Source organism: Alexandromys fortis, unplaced genomic scaffold, assembly GCF_014885135.2.
Source record: "Alexandromys fortis isolate MF-2015 unplaced genomic scaffold, M_Fortis_MF-2015_v1.1 scaffold_288, whole genome shotgun sequence".
NCBI lineage: Eukaryota > Metazoa > Chordata > Mammalia > Rodentia > Cricetidae > Alexandromys > Alexandromys fortis.
In genome coordinates, this window is record NW_026068171.1 from 1,002,833 (window position 1) to 1,023,608 (window position 20,776).

General features: G+C 38.9%; 1 protein-coding gene across 2 annotated transcripts in view; it reads right to left on the reverse strand.

The window, feature by feature from the left end:
- The window catches only part of Enox2 (ecto-NOX disulfide-thiol exchanger 2), a 51,704-nt gene that overhangs the window by 21,282 nt on the left and 9,646 nt on the right, over nucleotides 1-20,776 (reverse strand). For both annotated transcript variants that reach the window (XM_050128374.1, XM_050128373.1), the window contains 4 exons: nucleotides 16,571-16,804; nucleotides 13,817-14,029; nucleotides 11,257-11,363; nucleotides 3,444-3,558 (listed from right to left, as the gene is read on the reverse strand). In XM_050128374.1, the coding sequence (XP_049984331.1) occupies nucleotides 3,444-3,558; nucleotides 11,257-11,363; nucleotides 13,817-14,029; nucleotides 16,571-16,804 (669 nt within the window). The remainder of the gene's footprint in view (nucleotides 1-3,443; nucleotides 3,559-11,256; nucleotides 11,364-13,816; nucleotides 14,030-16,570; nucleotides 16,805-20,776) is intronic.

Consider the following 20,776-nt stretch of genomic DNA (forward strand, 5'->3'; position numbering starts at 1 on the left):
ACTGTTTCCCAAATGGTCCCCAGACCACCAGAATCTAAATAATTAAAGCATCTGAAACACCATTAAAGACCTTCTGGGTCAGACTCTCTGCATCTTATGAATATTTTTTAATTTTAATTTTCTTCAGCTTTATTGAGGTATGGCTGATAAAGAACTGTATATACTCAAGGTTTACAATGTTTCTTTTCCAGAAAAGTAAGGTTTGTACAATGATTTGTATGTTCTAATTAACATACTCACTTGTGAACAAAGTTCCTGGGGAGTTGCTAACATTTAATGTCTCCTCTCACAGCAAATTTCACATATAAATACATGATTTACTGTAGTGACAGTAGTACACCCTGGATCTCTAGAATGTGTGCCGCCTGAATGACAGCTTGTACCCTTCAGGACACCTAAAATGATTTTCAGGGGCACCAGTCTTGATGAGCACTAATCTAATCTGAAGAAGGGAAAAGGGATATGTAGAGAACAGTCCCTTTCGGCTCTTCTGTTTACTGGGCACACAATTAACAAAAGAATGAAACAATTTCACAATATCCAATTTGATGTGATTTCCCCATTTAAAAGACTGCTTTCAGCAAAGCAGTCCTTTCTCTTTTTGCAAGTACTGTGTCGCAGATATGGGCAAATACAGAGTCTTTGGAAGAGCAGAAACTCTGTGACACTACATAATGTGACTGGTTTTACTTAGTTTGAGAAGGAAAAGATAACCAGGGATGCGCCACAGGCCCCTGGAATTCAAGTCTGGGAAGCACGGTGAGAGAAAGCAACAACGTGGAGATCGACTTGCTTAAGCTTTTAATTGGAAACATGTGATAGCTAAAACATGTAGCTGATTTAGATAAAAACCAAGGAGACTCGTGCTGGCTCACGTCGAGCAGGATTTCTGCAGCTGAGTACCACAGAAGTGAGATAACAGAATTAGATACGATCGAGGGGAAGAAAAATGCACAAAAGTCCTTGAATTAAAATGAATTGAAACCTTCTGGGAGAAAAGCTATTTGGTAAGCTCCATTAAGTCTATTGTAGATAGCTTTATTTGACAAAGCAGCATCCTGGCATGTGGAACAGGAAAGAAAATAGCTATAAGATGATCTGTCAGGGAGTTTCCAGTCTCTGAACGAATAAGATTCTGTGCAGTAGCCAATACAGCTTTTAACTCAGAAGAAATACAGAAACAAAATGCAATTATATATCCCTAGTAAGTGCATTCCGTATGAATTTCCCACATACCCCTCTCCTCCCCCACTAACTCCTCAAACTCTGCAATCCATCAAGTGGATGCTCAAAATTAGGTTGCATCTATCCCACTATAACAACATACAAGCAGTGTCTGTGATGCTGGAGATACTGAAGTGGAGGCAACACTACAAGTCATAATTAATCTGCTCTAACACATCTTAGGGAAGCACTTAAATAAGTTGAATAGCTTCATTATTATTACAGACTTTTCTTTATTTTGGCTATAGGTTTGTAGTATTTATTTGCAGCAATTCAATATTCTGAAAATGCTAACCACTGCTTATAGAAAGTATCGAGCACAGACAATAGTTTTTATGTTTATGGATCAAGTATATCACAAAAATAGAGAAAATTTCATTACAATAGCTAATGGATAGCTTTAAAAAGTCTGGCTTGATTTTTTTTTCTTTTTCTGTAAGAATTTCTGTTTATGGAGTGAAGATTCTAAGACGCCTTACATGCGACCAAATGCAGATTTGAGTGTCGGTCAATTGATATGTACTCCTACCACATGACAAATTAAATTAAAGACACTAAATTATTATATTTCTAATGTTTACAACTTGCTTAGCATGCAACAGCTATGAAATGACTGGATGAATTAATCTGACCACCACAAAATCCAAGTTAGTTGTTATGACATGGCAGATGATTGTCAGGGAGGGAAAAGTCTCTCCCAGATCTGAGACTAGACTTCAGATATTTGAAATTCAGGCCTAGTGCTCTTTTTTTTATTAAAAATGTGTATGTATATATGACCTGTGTGTGCAGATGTGCACAGCCACATGCATACATAGACACCAGAGAAGAATGATGTTGGGCGTTTAGCTCTATCATTTTCCAGCGATCTTCTGTACCCCCAAAAGGTGCTGGGGTTACAGGCATCCAAGGCCATGCCTGGCTTTGTATGTAATTGTTGGGGATTCAAACTCAGGTCCTCGTGTTTGCCAAAGGAAAAGCTTTTTAAAACTGAGCCATCCCCCTAGCCTAATGCCTTTTTTTTTTAAAAAAAAAAAAAAACTGTATTCCATATAATTAAAGTCCTAATATTGTTTGCAGTGGTTTACTGGAAACACTGGTCTGGTGGCAGGTATTCAGTCTTGTGATGATCTTCCATCCACAGTCACTTATGATGAACTAATGGGTAAAGTGTTGTCTTATTATTCATGAAGCTTACCCTATAGGCCCACTGGGTATCAACACCATAGCTTCTGTGAGCTCCTGCTAAAACTTGACTAGAATAAAAGCCTTCACCCAGACAACCTTTTATGGACTCCTATTTGGTACCCAATATATTTGCTAAGTAACTGTGATGGTTATTTATTACTTGGTAGATATCAATTTTTGAACTTTATGGAAATATTTAATTTTCTATGCATTAATCCAAAATCTTCTTTAAACTGCGTGTGTCGGGGTTGTGCATGTGTACGTGATGTGCACGTGCATGGACACGTGTAAGTAGATATTAATGCTGGGTTTCTTGCGCCAACACACTCCACCTGGTGTTTGAAACAGGGTCTCTTGCTAAATGTGAAGCTTACTGATTGGCTGGCCAGCAGGTTCCAGGGATCTTTTGGTTTTCAACTCCTCAGCATCTGGATCCCAAGTGTGTGCCACTGTTCCAGCTTTTAATTTTTTATACAGATGCTAGAGATCTGAACTCAGGTCTTCATGTTGCATGCTAAGCACTGACTAAGCCTTTAAAAAACCTTGACAGTTTCTCCTAAATTATATAATCAACTGCATATTTTTCTTTATGTCCTTTGCTATATATATACATATATATATTTAACACTTAAGTCATGTATCTATCTGTTACTGGTTTGGGTAGAACGTATAAGTAATCTGGCATTTATGCAGATGTTTTCTTACAGTTGAAGAGAATATCAATAAATCCAAATGAAATATGGAACAATGATACCTAAATGTCCAGTGGGGGCTTTATTTTTTGAAAAAAGTACATATGTTAAATTAGGCACTTCAAATGAAAAGGAAATACATGAAGAACAGAAAACCCTGTAGACAGAGGTTCGATATTTAGCCAGTGATTACTCATATAGCCCCATCAATTTGTTTTCTATCTGGTGTCCAGTCTGGTGGGTTGATGTATATATCATCTTACCTTGTTTTAAAGGTTTGAAAATACTGCCACTGCAAGTTATTGCTTATTACATATAACAAACCAGAATGATCATTACCTGACTCCTCCGTTTCTTTTGTTTCTGTTGTTTCTTCCATTTCATCGTCAGACATTTCCATTTCTTCTTCTCTACTGATTCCCATTAATTCATCATTATGAATGTTGCGAATTTCCTAAGATTAAAAGATATGTATTATAGGGGGGAAACTTAGAAAATGTTGAGGAAATGGACGGAAGTATGGGGACATTTTAAAAACTCTCAGGGTGCTCTTAAACAAAAAGGCAACAGCACACTGAGACTAGAGTCTTGCTAAAAGGCACACTTGGCTCTTGTGTAGAGTTCTGAAATTTCCCTTTAGAGTTTTGTCATTATACCTTCCCACGTTGGGTTCTTTAATTTTGCTGCTTCTTATTTCCCCTCCATGAACAGCTTTCCTGAACAGAACTCTAAAGCAGTATTTTGTAGCTTTAGAAGATACCACAAAAATGAGCTGCTAAGAGCAACCTTCTACAAGACTAACTTTTTCATGGACAATAGCTATGATGTTTGGACAAACCAAAATACGTAACTACTTGATGTCAATGGACATTGAACAAAGTAGGTATATTATGAAGAGGAACTGGCATTTGGAAGAAGCAAAAATAAAAAAAAAACCCAAAAAACAATCTATGGACACGTTTCCCAGGTTTTCAAAAGCCTCTTAGTTTGAGAGCAGATCAGAGTTAGTCACAGGGTAGCTAAATTTCTAGTAGAAAACCTAGCCTTTGTGGCCTAAATAATTACAAGAGAGTGGTTAAAAGAAAAACAGCCACTGGAGAGTCAGGAGGGAATCTAAGAAAGAAGAAATGTGTCAGGGGAGGAGAACACGGAGGAAGGTAAGGAGAAGGGAGAAAGGAAGACACACACACACACAGATTGTTTACACTCTGTATCTAAAATCCTTTCAAAGTTTTGCATGCTTTTTTAACCAAGAAAGCACAAGAGAGTCTAAGCAGCCTAGTTAAGGCTAAAGGTGCTAAACTGTTAGTGGAACTTCTATCCAATAAACCTCTAGCTTGAATACAAACAATGAAAATGATAATTTAAGCAAAACAACACAAAGTGAACATTTTGGAAGAACGAAGAAGAGTCCATAATTTTTACACTATAATACTCATATCTAGGATAACCATCAAAATCATTGGACATCTCAGGAACTAGGTTAAGATTACATTTTCCAGAAAAAGAATGACAGAGAACAAACTTGAAGTGATTCAGATGTGGTACTCAGCAAACAAATAATCAAGTATCTATTTAACTATCCTCCTGGCATAAAGAAATTGTACTCATATTAAAAAAAAGATAGGAAATTATATCAAAAGGTCAGATACTTTAAAAATAACTCAGATTAATTTAGCTTAAATAAAAGACAAGAGTTCTTCTATCCAGAAATAATGAACTAAGAAATGAAAACTTACTTTATTTTCAACATTAAACAAAGTTCTTACTGTAGACCTTTATGATGTTATTACCATTTCCTTCCACATATCTTTGTACAGTAAAAATTTTAATGAAATGATTTAACATTTAGTGATAGAATTCAATCAGCATAACAAAATTTAATCAAGAAATACTTAATGTGAAGTTTTTTTTTAACCACAGAAAGGAGTGGAATAATGAGGGATTGATTAGAAGGTGATAAAAAAATCACTCTACAATATAATAAAACAGCACATACAAGAACAGCTAGGATACCTAAGATGTGATAAGAACAAGAAACCTGCTATTTAGACACACACACACACACGCGCACACACACACACACATATGCATAGTAACCCAAGGCAAAGAAGCTCTTGTTGACACTACACTTCTAAGAGTAGACAGCTCAGTCATCAGAAATGGCTTGCAATCCACTGTGTAGAAGGGAGAAACAATTCAGAAAGACATTCAGTGTAGACCTCTGGTCTTCAAATATATGCTTGTGATCGAACACATTCTTACCCACAAATGTACATACATGTAAACACATACACACACATACGCATTATACCAAAACAAGAATGAGAACTATGAATATCAGAGCAATTTGAAATCATTTAGACATCACTTGATTGTATTAATTTCCTAGATTTTAAGCTGAGACAACCCTACCTAGGTTAACTCCTATTGGGTTGTAATATCAGAAACACCTATAGCTGTCTGGTATAAATTATTCCATTTATAAGCATTATATACATTTCTTTTTTCTTCTCTTTTTCTTTTTGAGTCAAGGTCTCATGAAGTAGTCCTGGCTGTCTTGGAACTCACTCTGGATCAGTTTGGCCTTGAACTCAAGAGATTCATTTGTCTCTGCTTCCTGGGTGCTGGGATTAAAGGTATGTGCCACCCACACCTGGCCTTCAAATGGATTTATTAATGATGTCATAGTTTGTCACTATCCTATTTTTTTATTCCTTTATCAGGAAAAAATGATTTCTAGTTCCAGTTAAGTTTCCATTAACACTAAATGAATTCTTTACAAAGCGAGTCATTTAGTATCATCACTGATTGTTAAGAAGTAACAAAAAAATCAGATGTTCATATACCACCTCCCATGTACTGCAGGAACTTTACTTAAAATAGAAGAAAACAGTAACTTGCTTGTGATAAATGAACTTTAGAGGGGTGTGTCATGAAAAAGATGTGCTATGTCTTATTCAGACTCACTGCATGAAGAACAATAAGGAAATCTCATTCCTCTGAAAGCACTCTACCTCATAGGATTTAGTTTCAGTTAGCAGCAGGGCTGTTATTGGAAGGTGATCATAATAAAGTTTGACACTGGCAAATTCAAATATTGTACAGTTTACTGCATCACGAAAAGCTGTGTCCTTTCTTGATTTCTAATAAAAACATAGGCTGTCACAGGGTATAATCAGATACCAACTCTCAACTCACACACATGACATTAACGCTGATAAAGTTATTACATTTCTCATGAGAGTAAATTGTGTTCATTCTAGGGAAATATCCCAGGGCAGCAAGATCTTACAACTAAGACAGGTCCTGTAGCTTCCCAGCATCCACAAAGCATCTTTTTGCTTCCAGTTTGGCAAGACAGCTTAAGATCTTAGAAATACAAAGACTTCAATAACTACATGATATGTCTTACCTAGAGATCTTTTACAGTTTCAAAATGCCCATAGAAAGATAACAACACACCTGGGGCAAATTTTACCTAAATGCTTCAAAATACCTCAGGGACAAGAATCGTCAGTTATTTTAGCTAATAATGGATGAGAATAATGAAAAACTCAGGGAAACATTTTCTAAGTTACTCAGTGGACTACTCTGTACACTATACAATACTTGGCTACAAAAAACCCCCCTAAAGCTCATATCATTATTTTTCTACAAATCCCCAATACTAAGTCATACAATTGGAGTAGAAGCAAAGAAAACAGCAGAGGCTATGGGGTACCATATTAAAGAAAATTTAGAAGGCCCATTTGATAAATGACAGGCTACTTCTGAGAAAAGTGAGACTTTGTTAATTCTTGGAAACCTTACCATTAAAGTACTCTGCATCCATTTTCTGTATTTTCTGGTGGATCAGAAAAGCTTTGAGAAAGAAATCCTTACAAATGCTTTCAGAGGAACAGACTACCAGGTGGAATGCACCCCCAAAGACCTTCTAAATAGCTTAGCTATAAGACTGGGCAGGGAGTGGATTCCTAACTGAAGATCAGACATCAAAAGTAATAGCTGTATCTCAGTTTTGCTCCATTTTCCTTTCTGACATCTTGATACAGTACTGCAACCAAAATGTGGGAATGGTATGCTAAAACATTTTCAGTAATTTGCAGGTGTTAGTGACTACACGGAATTTTCTGAGACATGCAGAATATTTTTTACAACTAAGTGGACCTAGAGTTTCTATGCCACCCTCCTGCCCATGTAAATATGTGGCGCATCTCATTCTGAACAGGTAGTAATTTCTGAAATGGCATTGTATTAATTTAGAGTCTGCTCTAATGGTGGCAACCCTTTCTGAAACTTAGATTTTTCCACTGCTCCACAATGGAGAAAAAAAAAAAGCAATTTCATATAGAATGAAATGAACCAGAGACAGGAGGAAATGCATGCAAAGAACCACTTTGTGCCAACTGACATCTTTGATTTATTACAAAGTAAGCAAATCATAAATCATTACATATTAATTATTTAACCATAGTTTCACAAGAATTTATGTGGACTTTAATTGATCTTACTCATGCTTTATGATAGGAACATTATTATCAGAATATCAACACTCCTTATTAAATGGGTAACAAGACCCTACTAACCTATATTTTCTCAGTATTAATAAGAACCATGGTAGGCAAAGAGTCAGGAGGGAATGGAAAGAACAGAGGCTAGGAAAATAAGTAGCATGTACTTACAGAACAATTTGATTCTGAGATATCATTTAATAAAATGAAGCAACTCACAAACACAGGTTTGCCTCCTCTATGGTAAATAATGGAAATACAAATTAGGTTGATGCAAAATTGAGTTAGTGTGCATTGGATGGCTGAAGGCCAACAGCCAGTCTTAATGCAAGTGAGTACTAAACCAAGGGTGCACAGATGACTTCATTATCTATCTACAAACAGTTCTTCACACTATGAAATGGAAGTAAATGGAAAAGGGTATTTTGTCAATTACAATCATCAAAGCCCTTTTCTTTCAGCTCAGTGGTGTAAAATCTTCTGCGAGGAAGGATGCAAGAAGCTGTCATCTCAATGTTTATGGCTATGATTCTAGTTTCTATACATTATCCAAGCTGTAGCACCGAGTGTGGGTCAGTTTGAGCAAAACACAGATTTTCAAATGATTCTGTTGGAAGGAGTCCCCTTCGTAAATACAACTGTGACTGTAGGCATCTACTCAAAGGAAGAGGAGAGCTTCAGCTCTCTTAGCATCTTTTTCTTAGCATTTCATTTCTAGGAGCCAAACCAGGAAAGCAAAAGCAATTAAAAAGACTCATTTCCAAAGCCGTCAGCTTGGCACGGACTTCTTCACGGTATCTAAGTTCTTCACAGACTTTTTTTTTCCCCTAAGTTCATGCTTTCTCTATCCCTCACTCAGCAGGATAAGAAATGCAGGTAGATGCATGACAGTGAGACAAGGAACGGGTACCTTCTGACATGAGCCTTCCACCAGCTGATTTGTTCCCTGAGGCGACTGGGAAGGAGTTGTCAAAACTTCTAACTTGATGAAACACCTGACTTTTGAGTTGTTCTGATTTTCAGTGGGGGTGCTAAAAGGCAGTTGCATCTGAAGAAGATAGCTTTTTTCACTTCCCATAGGATATATCTCTTAAATCTTCTCAGTGGTCTGCTATCAGCAGAGAATTTGTGGAGTTGAAAGCAAAAACGAAAATAATAGCACCAAACCACAGTTCAAGGGACAGTAATGCAAAGTGGAAGAATGCTTTGAGGTTTAAGGAAGGCAAGCTCAAAGGAAAGCCATGAGATATGTCTCAATGTTGAATTGTAAAAGCAGAGGAACGTCATGAGCCAGCTATGAGTCACTATCAGTTCTAGTTACCAGGACTAAGGAAGGTAGGCCTTGAGTTAACTTAATCAAATACACAGGAAGCAGGTTTGACCAACAAGGCACAGATGGAACGTGTAGCTCTTAACAAATCATGATGCCCAAGCATCTTACCACCACCACCCCTGCCTAGGAGGTTTTTACAATACTGTATAATGGGCTCAATGATTCTCAATTCTCTAGCTCTCTGGAGAAAGGTCCAGTTCACCACGACAGCCATCTTTACTGTGACCCTAATTTAGCTTAAGTATAACGTATATACTCCCTAGGGAGTCAGGCTTAGGGGAAACTTTTTGAGATAAGCGTTCATTATATAGTTTAGGAAGGCACTGAATGTATGATCCTCCTGCCTCAGCCTGCTGGGATTGATTTCAAGTGTGTGCTACCACATCTACTTTGGGGAATATTTAATTGCCTGATAGCTGTTGCCTTGGGAAGTGAGTCCCTTTCTTCTCTGTAGGGCTTTCCTTAAAAATTCTGGGGACCTTAGATCTTAGACCATCTAAAAGGTATGCAGGCTTATGTGTATGAAAGGGAAGGGAGATATTTAATGTAGGTTAAGAATTACTAATCCACCAAATTCAAAATCTAAAATGTTTCCGAAATTGAAAATGTTTGAGTGCCAACATGATACTAGAGATCAAAAATTAATGAAAATGCTATTAGCCTTTTATAATTCTATACACTCACTGGATAGATGTCTTCAAGAGATTTCCCAGTGATTCCCAGTTCTCTCTGCTGAGCTAGAATTGAAGCCTTACAGATACAAGTTTAGGACCAGAGTTTGGTTTATTTTTCGTTAAATGTTGTCAAGATTTGAAGCTGTTCCCGTACAAATTGCTTACCTATTCATAAAAGGAAAGTGTGGAGAGAATATTGCCGACTTGTCAAAGATTAGCAAACTAAGTCTCACAGAGATTAGAAGATCTGTCCAAAACTACATGGAAGTCTGTAGCAGAGCTCAGGAGAATAATTTCTACTCACTTCCTACGTGTGTAATTTTGTGAAATCATTTACCATTTCTGCATTTTAGTTTTGCTACATGCAAAGCATGGGTTCTACACCCACTCATTATCCTGTATTGAGTTGTTTAATAATAAATTGAAATAACACTATTTACATTTTCAAACTGCTTATACATTTCTTAAACATTTAATCTTATAAAATTGGTTTCATTATCATCATCACCAATTAATGAGCAAAGAAATGGGGATCAAGAGATGCTGTATAACTTGCTCATTCCACCAAGCTACAAACGTAACAAAAGCTGACACTTGAATTCTTGTTAGACTCTCAGTCCATAAGTAGCCTGTATCCATGACATTGACTGTAAGGTTTACAGTTGGGCGATGATATAACCAGTGTACAGTGCTTTATGGATGTTAAGTGTTGGGTGCTGAGGCTATAGCTCTGCGGGAAAGTGTCTGTCTAAAATACACAAGACCCTGAGTTCAACTGCCAGCACGGAGAACAATGAACATGAGAAGTTGAACTATGAATACAATATAGAATTTCTTACTAGAATGACCAAATAAACCATAGGTGAAGTTGAAAAAGCTGCTGTATACACACACACACACACACACACACACACACACACACACACACACAAAATCAAGCCAAGGGAAGGAGGCTTCCTATGGGCACGGAGATACCCATGAAACTATTTCCACAGGTAGTTCAGTGGAAACAAAACCTCCCATGTACTTTATCTTTAGACGCAGGCTATTAACCTAATCATATAACACATATTGTAGTGTTCTGCTAAAGATTTTCTTGAGCACAAGCAGAAGGGTATGTGTCGACCTTGATCTGAAATCACAGTCCTTTCTTCCCTTTAAATCTCCCGCATATACAAGACAGCTGGACAGATCTGATAAAATCAGCTCAGAAATTTCTTTGCTCCAGAGTACCAGCTGCTACTAGCTGCTAGCCTCGACTGTCAATGCACTTTACTAAATGGAAGACAGCCCTAATATTACTAATGCTAGACGGATAGGTCAGTAATTATTACTGTACTCAAGACCAGCTAGTGTGGAGAAGTAAACTTACAATTATCCCAGCTGCATTTTCACCGAGATTTCTATCCAGCAGGATGCACTTAAGACAACACATGCATATTTATTACCCTTTTGCCAGTAGGTGGTCTGGATGTTGACAGCGTATAGAACACATTTCAGTGTTTCACTAGGGCCTTGTTGTGACCATGGGAGCTTGGCACTATTTAATTCTGGTTAAACCCCCAAATCAATAACTTGTTAAGGAAGGAAACTGTCCCCATGAGGAGGTGCCAGAGTAGAAAGTTACCAACCTCAGCTTGTTTGCACCAGACACTGATGTTTTTACGCTGGGCTTTTGTGAAGTGGTCCCATGCCTTCTGTTTGGAAGCAGAATGGTACACAGCTACTATCTGCTCAACTGCAGCATCAAATCAGCAGTCAGATCGGGCCAAATCAACATCCAGGGATGGAAAGAGAGAGAGAGAAATAAAGAGAAACATGAGGCTTGTTTCATCAAGTTCTTAGGACACAAAGTAGGCAGTGACTGTACTCAGATAAGATCACATGGGCCAATGTACTTTATTACTTTTCTCGTGGCTGTGAAAAATTATGAAGCAACGTAAGAAAGGAAGGAGGGAGGAAGGGCCTATTGTGGCTCATAGTTTAATAATGGCAGGGAAGGCATGGCAGAAGGAGTGTGAGGCGGTCAGTGCATGTCAGTCAGGGAGCACAGAGTAGACGGGAAATGAGGCAGGACTAGAGAACCTCACAAGTGCTCTCAGTGGTCTTCTGCCTCCGGTGAGGCTGCATCTCCTAAAAGTTCACAACCTTCAAAATAGTACCACCAACTGGGGACCAAGAGTTCACACACATGAGCTTATGGGGACAGTTCTCATTCAAATCAGAACAGGTCTATGATTTTAAATGAGACTCAAGGAAAGAGACATCAATATACAGGGAGAAGAAATTCTCAGTTTGGGGTGAGATGATGAGCAAAGTTTTTCATACAAAAATTGTGTATTCATTTATGGAAAAAGAAAGCAAGAACCAAAATAATGTGTTTTAAGTTCAGATTTTACATTTAGCTGAGTGCTATGAACTCTGCAAAGCATGGATACAAACTATACCACTGGGTCCTTTTCATTGTAAATTAATTTGTAGATAACATAAAACAGTGGGCTTCATTAAAACATTTTCATACATATATATGATTATGTGTTACTCCTATTCACTGTCTCTGTTTATTAAGTTGCCTTCTAAAATAAAGGGGAATGTTTAATTTCAAGGAAAATTTGTTTTTTGCTATTCCAAGTTATTTTTAACCAGAAGCATCAAATCAAAATATAAACTGGTTGAGTCTGTATTAAGTACACCTACATAGGCTTGTTGACTAGAGAAAAAAAATATGAAAGAAATCTTTGTGAATGCAGTCCTAGAGAATATCTTTCAAGGTCCCTTAAAATGTTAAAAGGAGAAACACACACCAATCTGTGGAGATATTCCGCTATTTAGTGTGTGTGTGTCAGAGGACAAGCTGCCAGAGTTAGTCTTCTCATTCCACCATGTTGGTTCTGTGGCTTGAACTGTTAGACTTGGCGGCGTCCACTTTACCCTGCGGGGCCATCTCTCTGGCTCACAGGAAGAGGAGCTTGGATATGAGTATTTGGGAGAAACAAAAGCAGAAGAACCCCTGCTTCTCACAGCAGGCAAATCCAGAGACAGGATTTCTCTTTCCAGTCATGTTCTCACTGTGTTCTAACGACTTCAGGATTCCTGCTGCTTTCTTTTTCTACTTCTCCTGTAGTCCTGAAGATATGTGTTTTCCCCTCTTGGATTTTATGGCTAGCTATACTTCCAAAGTATGAGTGCAAGCGGAGGAACTCCTTAATCACAGTTATGTATGAGTCAAGCATGGAGAGAAAAGCGTAGGAAGAGTGGACCATAATTGCTTAAAAGCAAAATCATAAAACTGCCCTGATTCTTAAGGTGAATATAGCTCCTTATTGAAAAGATGTGATCATATAATTTTGTTACGGGGTGAACAAAAAAAAATTACTTGAGTGTTTATCGGATCTATCTCATTTAAGAATTTGGATAGATCTGAAGTGGTCTAATTTTTAAAAGTGGCCATTTCAATGGCTTCTCACCTCTATGGTGCCTATCATATCTAGTGAAGGTAAAGAAAACTAAACTGAAAATGTAGAAGTAGCTAATTTATTTTTTATGCAATCATCTTGGGAAAATATAATCTTATTTATTATAAGTTCCTAAACAGCATAATCATGTAATATTCTGAAGAAACACAGCCATAAAATACTAACATCATATTCTAACTTCAGCAATAAAGTCTCTAATCCTCTACTGAGGACCAGGGTTGTAAAAGGATGAACTGTTGCCTACCTACATCCCAGTGCTTCTGGAGAGCCGAAGAAGCTAAACCAGAGAAAATGGGAACAGGTACTCATATGTATCCTGTGAAGTTAGAGCTTTGGCATTTGACAATATGAGGTAGTGGTTCTCAACACATGGGTCGTGACCCTTTTGGGGGATCAGATGAGCCTTTCACGGGAGTTGCATATCAGATATTTACATTACAATTCATAATGGCAGAAAAAGAACAGTTATGAGGTAGCAACAAAAATAATGTTATGGTTGGGGGGTCACCACAACATGAGTAACTGTATTAAAGGGTCGCAGTGTTGTTAGCAAGGCTGAGAACCGCTGATATAAGGAGAGCAGAAGGCAGCTAGGAAGGTTTCCCTAGCCACTTGAAATAGATAGCTTTGCAAGGCCTTGGGGCCTATGGAGGGCATGTGGCCATTAAGCGGAGGGCTCTCTCAGGCGTTCAGCACAACTTCAGCTTCCACTTACACTGAATAAGAATTCCAGAAAGGGCCTGCTTGAACTTTTCTTTAGCTTCTTCCATCTCTTTCTCATGGGCGACTTTCTCATTCACCAGGCGGCGGATGTGGCTGTTGGCCGACTGGATCATGGAGTAGAAGTGGTTGGCACTGCGGCGGTTCACCTCTCCTCTCTCTATCCAGGTGAGCAAGGTCTGCACAGCTTCCGAGAATTTGGAATCATCTGAAACAAAAGAATTTATTCTAAAAACAAACTATGGGCAGTGAACAAATCTCGATCTGTTTTTACAACATTCTGGCAAAGAGGGCATCAGAGATTTTGGCAACTATAGTTCAATGAATTAATGATGGGAAGGAAGCCCACGTGTACACACATGTACATACATGTGCAAACATGCACACACATGTACACACATGCACACACAGGCAGCAAATGGGAAGAAAGAAATAATGAAAGCCTAGGAAGACTGTTTATGGCTTAAGAAGAGTTTCAGAAAGAGGGTGGCTTCTTTCCTTCCTAAAATTTCTGGAGCTGTAAGTCAGTGTGTGTGAGGCCCTAGTTTACATCCCCAGTAAACACACACACACACACACACACACACACTCCCTTAAACAAAGACATATTTATGATATGATAGTTTTAATGTATTGAGAATTTCTTAATTTATCTGATTATATGAGAGAGGGAGGTAGGGAGATGGGGAGAGAGAGGGAGAGGAAGAGAGAGAGAGACAGAGACACACAAGCATGCATGCAGGCACACACATAGACACACATTGGGGGATTAACAATGGGGGAATCTCACAATTCTATAATCTTGCATTTTAATAAGGAAAAGCCAGTGAGATTGTTGCATGTAAGTTGGACAGGTCAGGACTTTTACCCCGGATCCACGGAATTATACTTATGGAAAGAGCTTCAGGAATGAGTTCAGTATGTAGTTCTTTATGTGTAAGCACTTAAATCTTCAACCATTTTGAAAAGCACTGTGGCATCCAATTCAGAGCTCTGCACCCTACTCAGTCCCAGTCATGATCTCTTTTGATCCTTTTGTTTGCATGTGTCCTCACATCCTTTGTCCCCTGCCTTCCAGTAGATGTCTGCAGTTCCCCAGGGGTCAGCCTGTAATGTTAGAGGAGCACAGCTCATCCATACCTTCCAGGCCTCCCTCCCAAGCTACTCACATGTTCTGTTCTTACAGACTTGTGAGACAGACTCTAAGAGCATCCAAGCGAAGCCACATTCTACAGCTTCACGTCCCTCACTGGCTAGAAGCTCTTAATCGAGCAGAAATATCTGGCTCTGCAATTTTCTTTTCTTGCCCCCTGCCCTTTATTTTTCGGTGCAGACACAGCGGTAGATGAGTCTTCCCTGTGTAACAGCTTTCCATTTCAATACTTAGATACCGTCTTTTATGTCGACACTGCTTGTGCTTCTCCTGAGGGCCATGGAACCTTTTTTTTTTTTTTAATGTAAGGTTTCTTGTTTGGTGTCATGTGAATAGACAAGTCTTGGAAACTGGCATCCCACTAACGTGAAAGCTTCTCTAGCGTTTCAAAATGTACCATTATTTCTGTTCAGTTCGGGATGCTACGCTTTCTGTTTTTCCCTTGCAGAAAGTCAAAGTCAGTCCAAACAGGTTTCTTACATGTGGTGTAAACAAGTTTGGCAAGTGCAACTTATTTATTTAGAAAGTAGAATTAGCAGGATCTCTTGCTGAAGTGAAAAGCACAGAAGCAGGGCAAATTCACACCATTCATTCGAGCTGGGTCAGTGTCATCAGTAAGATCAATGGGACAGCAGCATTCAATCAATGAAATCAACTATACTCGGAAAAGCAGACACTGGATTTGAGTTACTAAGACAAGCGGACAGGAAAGGTGATTAATGTCAAATTAGCAAAGTGGCTCTAAGATTTAAGCAAGAGTAGGGAGCAAAACTAAAGAAAAAGGAGTTTGCCTTAACAATATCTAGACATCTCCATAGATGCTTTGTGGAACAACCTGGCCTTTAACAATAGTAAAGACTTCTTTTCTTGGGTAGTAGCTAAGTCTTCAATGCATACACATGGTGAGTAATTTCTGGGTCTTTATTTTGCCATCTTGGTTTGTTTTTGTCTATTTATTTTGAGATAGGGATTCATTCTGTAACCCAGGCTGGCCTGCAATTCTTGGTGATCCTCCTGCCTCAGCCTCCAGAGTGTTGGGATTACAAGCACGCTCCACTATACCAGCTCCTTTCGACATCTCTAAAATGAGGACTTCACTAGAATTTCCCAGGGTTAGATCCAGTTCTATCATGGTGATGTACTCACTGACTGAAAGTTCAAACCTTGCTAGTACCCACTAAGAAAGGGGGCACATGTAGGTCCTAAACCATGAGTCACACCTCAAATTTTCCAGTGTGGCAAATGGGAAGCTATTTCTTCTTAGCTATCTGATGTCTGAATTGAAAGGTATCAACCTTTGAGACAATGAAGGAATAGAGGCATGCATGGGATAGACATATTTGTTGGTTCTAAAGTTACTTGGTACTATCTGCAAGCCAATACAAGAAATGCAGACTCTATTAGCCAGAAATTTAAAAGGTAACTCTGAACAGCGCAATGATATTTATTACAATTCCCCAAGAAAAAGTTAACTCAATCACGGTGCTTGAATGCCTTCTATACCTTTCAGTTTTAACTCTGAACAGCACAATGATATTTATTACAATTCCCCAAGAAAAAGTTAACTCAATCACGGTGCTTGAATGCCTTCTATACCTTTCAGTTTTTCAGCAACAATGCTGCACTCATGATCTGAATAGTGGACCACTGGGGGTGGGGAAGGTGGACGCAGTCTTTCTTCTTCCATCCGTCTACGGTGCCGCTCCTCTCTCGCTAGCATGCGCTGCTTACACTCCCACTCATACAAGTCATCCCGAGCCTGGGCAAAGTCAACATGCAGCCGGCCGGTGTCCTTCTTGTCAGTACTGGAGCCCAGGCGAATTCGGTAACCTACATTAAATGGGGAGTGGAGGAAGCAAGAAGAGACTAGTAAGCCAACAACTATATGTAATTTTTCAAGTTTAGTGTCTTAGAGATGGTTTGAGTAGTTCCAAGTGGTCACATAATACCAAATTCTCTCTTAGTGGGATCAAGGTAAATCAGCAAGACTTAGGTTGCAATCTCGTTTTGTAATGTACACTGTATGAAGTTGTCTTGTGTCGCTTGAACTTACTGAGAAGATGGAGCTGGAAATGGAGTTGCCTCTCTTTCCCCCTTTTCAGACCCAACTCTATGTGTCTCAAAGTGTCCTCCAAAGAATCTTGTCTGGGGCTGGGCTGTTCACTTCTACTCTGTGATCGGGAGGGGAAAAGAAGTGCCAAACAGTCCAAGAGTAAAAAGCAACAAACCCTTGAGAGCAGCTAGAAGGTAAATGATTTCCAGCAAATGTTACTATTATTTATCCCAAGATATAAAAGTATCTACAGTGAGAAAGAGGATCTAGAAGTGCAGCACAGAAAGCTCATCCATGGAGACAAAGGTCAACTGGGAACTCCAGCTGACTGGTCCAGTTTCCCCAGTTGGTTTCTGATGGATGCTATGAGGGCCTAATTTGATGATATTATCTCGATCTGTTGCTTTTTTTATATACATAACTTGGAAGCCTCACTCACGGAACTTTAATGCCCTCCCCAGGAATCTGATTTGGGAACTTCAGCTGGCTGCCTTACGAGGGTTTCCCCAGTCTGTCTCCGCTGAGGTTTGTAACACTCCATTTTAAGCATGTTACCTTAGTGCTGTGGTTCTTTTACTTGGAGTCCTTTTCTAGGAGAACACTCTGCTCTGCCTGGGACTCTCTCAATCAGTAATTCCTGCTGACTTGCCTCAATGTTGCTTTCCCAGTGGACTTCCGATGGATATTTTGAGTACTTAATTTGGTGGTATTTTGTTCTTCTTTTATTTGGACTCATTATGTACTCAATAAACTAATTGATTAAAAACAGAAAGTATGGCTATCACAGATCATTTTTCCAGACCACGCAGAACACATTTTTAGTAACAGTTTTCTATTCTATGGGTTTGGATGATCTTGTTTTTAGGATTCCTTTTCTCTCCTTTGCCACCTGCCATGACATTAAGCATGAGCATCAGAGCTCAGGGATATGGCTCAGTGAGTAAAGTACTCATTGCATAACTATGAAGAACTGAGTCAAATCCCCATATCTTAGAATCCCCATAAAAACCAGGCAGGGTAGCAAATGTCTGTAATCCAAATGTTCTTATGATGAGATGGGAGACGGAAACGGGACGGGGGACATTGGGAATCCATAGGCGCTCAACTGCAAGCGAAAATGGCAGTGACCAAGAGATCCTGTCTCAAACGAGGTAGAGGATAAGGACTGACACACATGGTCACATTCACACACACACAAATGTGCTCAAGCACCACATCACACATTTCCAAATAGACGCAAGGTAAGCTAAAACAAAGCACCACCAAGGAAAGAATGAGCCTTCTATTGTACCAATGACTGGGAAGAATGGAAATGGCATTTCCCTATTATGATGTTCTTGGACAACTTCAAGAATGAAAGTTACATCATTCCATAGAATTTTAGTGAAATATAAATGTATTTGCTTGTAATTTAACTTTTAAAAATTGTTTCCTGGATGTAATTGGAAACTCTGGACTATGTTCCTTTCTGGGAGAGAATTAAATAGATGGGGGGGGGGGATACAATGCAGTGGTTCATAGTTTGGGATAATAAAAGATGTTGATGTAATCAGAATATTCATACAGAATTTGGATTTAAAAAATCAGGACCAACTTCCTCCTATTTTTTTGTGCCAGTTATATCACCTAGGCAAAATTTCTTGACAAACAGTTAAGTGTGTTTCAGGAGCTCAGATATTTATTCTTCATTCTCATTCTCAGCAAACATTTTACCAATGAGAAAGATAAGCATCAGGGAAGGTAGAGAGGTTAAGCAGTTTGCCCTGGGGGTGGGGGCGGGGGCGAGGGTGGGGGTGGGGAGTGGAGTGCAAAGGGCAGAATCAGAACTTGAATCTAGAAAGTTAGATTTGCAAAGCTATTGAACTTTCTTCTATTCTGCTGAGTAAGGCCCAATACAGAATTTGTTCTTTGATAAGCAATAGGGGGTCATATTTATCTTCCTCCTTAAAAAAGAAACACATGCCAGGTGGTGGCAGTGGCATACACCTTTAATTACAGCAAGGGAGGCTGAGGCAGGCAGATCTCTGAGTTCAAGGCCAGCCAGGCTGGTCTACAGAGCGAGTTCCAAGACAGCCAGGGGTACACAGAGAAACCCTGTCTTGGAAAAAAAGTAAACACATGAAACAACAGTGTTTAAGATACTGGACAATCAAGACAGTGAGTGGTGGGAGAGGATCCCATGAGATAGTCCCTGTGATTGCCCCAGGCCACATTCTAGAGGTTTCCAGGTCTTAGTGCAGAAGGCGAAGTTCTGATACAGCCTGCTGTTCTTCCCTGGGATTCTATGAAGAATACGGTAAACAGAGTTCATAAAGCAGAATATCAGAAGTAAGGAATCTGCACATTAAAAAATCTCAAGGTATCTGTAGGAGAGATCTTCAAAGACCACTACAATAATTTATCAAAAGTGGAAATCATCTGAACGCTAGAAGTCACAATCTCTGGAGCTCACATAGGTCTGGAAATAGCTCCTTTCTCTACCAGACAGAGGACAAAAACTCATAAAAGAACAGGGTACTGGGTAATCAGAAACATTTACCTTAATCGTGGGGTGAGGGTCGAGGGGGGTGAGGAAAGCACTAGGTTTGCTTTGGTCCTACTGAAAGTGTTTAAAAAGCAACCTTTAAAAGGCTCAAGTTTCTCAGGCTTCATACTTTCATCTTAGAGCAAAGCTCTAAAGTATTATTTATAAAAGTGTGTATTTCCTCCAGGTGGTTATTCAACATGAAGTGAAAACAAGTAACATTATGCACATAAAGCAAGTTGAATTTAGAAAATACTTGTATATACATATATGCATGTAACTACAATGAGTGAAAAAGAAGCCACGACTCTGAGAGCAAAGAAAGGTATATGGGGTGTTTAGAGAAAAGAAAGGGGAAATGAGATAGATAATTCTAATCTCAAAAACAAAAGAAATAATAAACATGTCTTTCTCAAAGAAAAATAGTCATTTTTTTTTCCCTTTCGAGATAGGTTCTTGGTATGTAGCCCAGGCTGGGCTGAAACTCCCAATTTTCTTCCTCTAGTCTCCTGAATGCTAAGATTAATTCTTTCTGAAACATACAATTCTGAAAGAGGTCATCGGAACTGACTTGTGCTATGAAAAATGTTAAAGGAAATTCAAGCAGTGGGAAATGATACCAAATGGAAATCTGACTCTGCAAGGGAAAGAAGAACATACATAATGTATAATTACACTTACAGGAAGTTCCAAGAAATGCATAGTAATCTGATAAAGAGCAGATAAGTGACTGCCTGATATGAAATAGGAGGGGAGAAAGAATCACAAACGAGGGACAAAGGAAGCTTTAGGCAGTGGAGGGTATGCTAATTCTTTTAATGGTGATGATTTTATATCTGTATCATATCACACATTATATAATTGTATTTTGAATTATGTGTATCCATGATCATACTTATATGTTTCGATTAGTGTTATAATAGATGACCCCTAGTAACACAAAGGGTGCCACATGTTTCTTTTAGAAAAACAATAACCATATTTTATCAAGCAACTTAAGACCCTTTCCTGTTTGGTGCGGTACTTGCATGCCCATTCATTTTACTGATCATCTAAGCCATCAGAGGGAGCTGCAAATGAATTACAAAAGAGATGAGGATATTCGGGCCCTAGAAGCCACAGCAAAGATGCTATGATGTTGTGGGTCAAGTAGATCCAAAGGTGTTTCGACCCCCCTCCCCCCCCCAAAAAAAAGGAAATGATTCTTCCTACATTCCTGCAATAT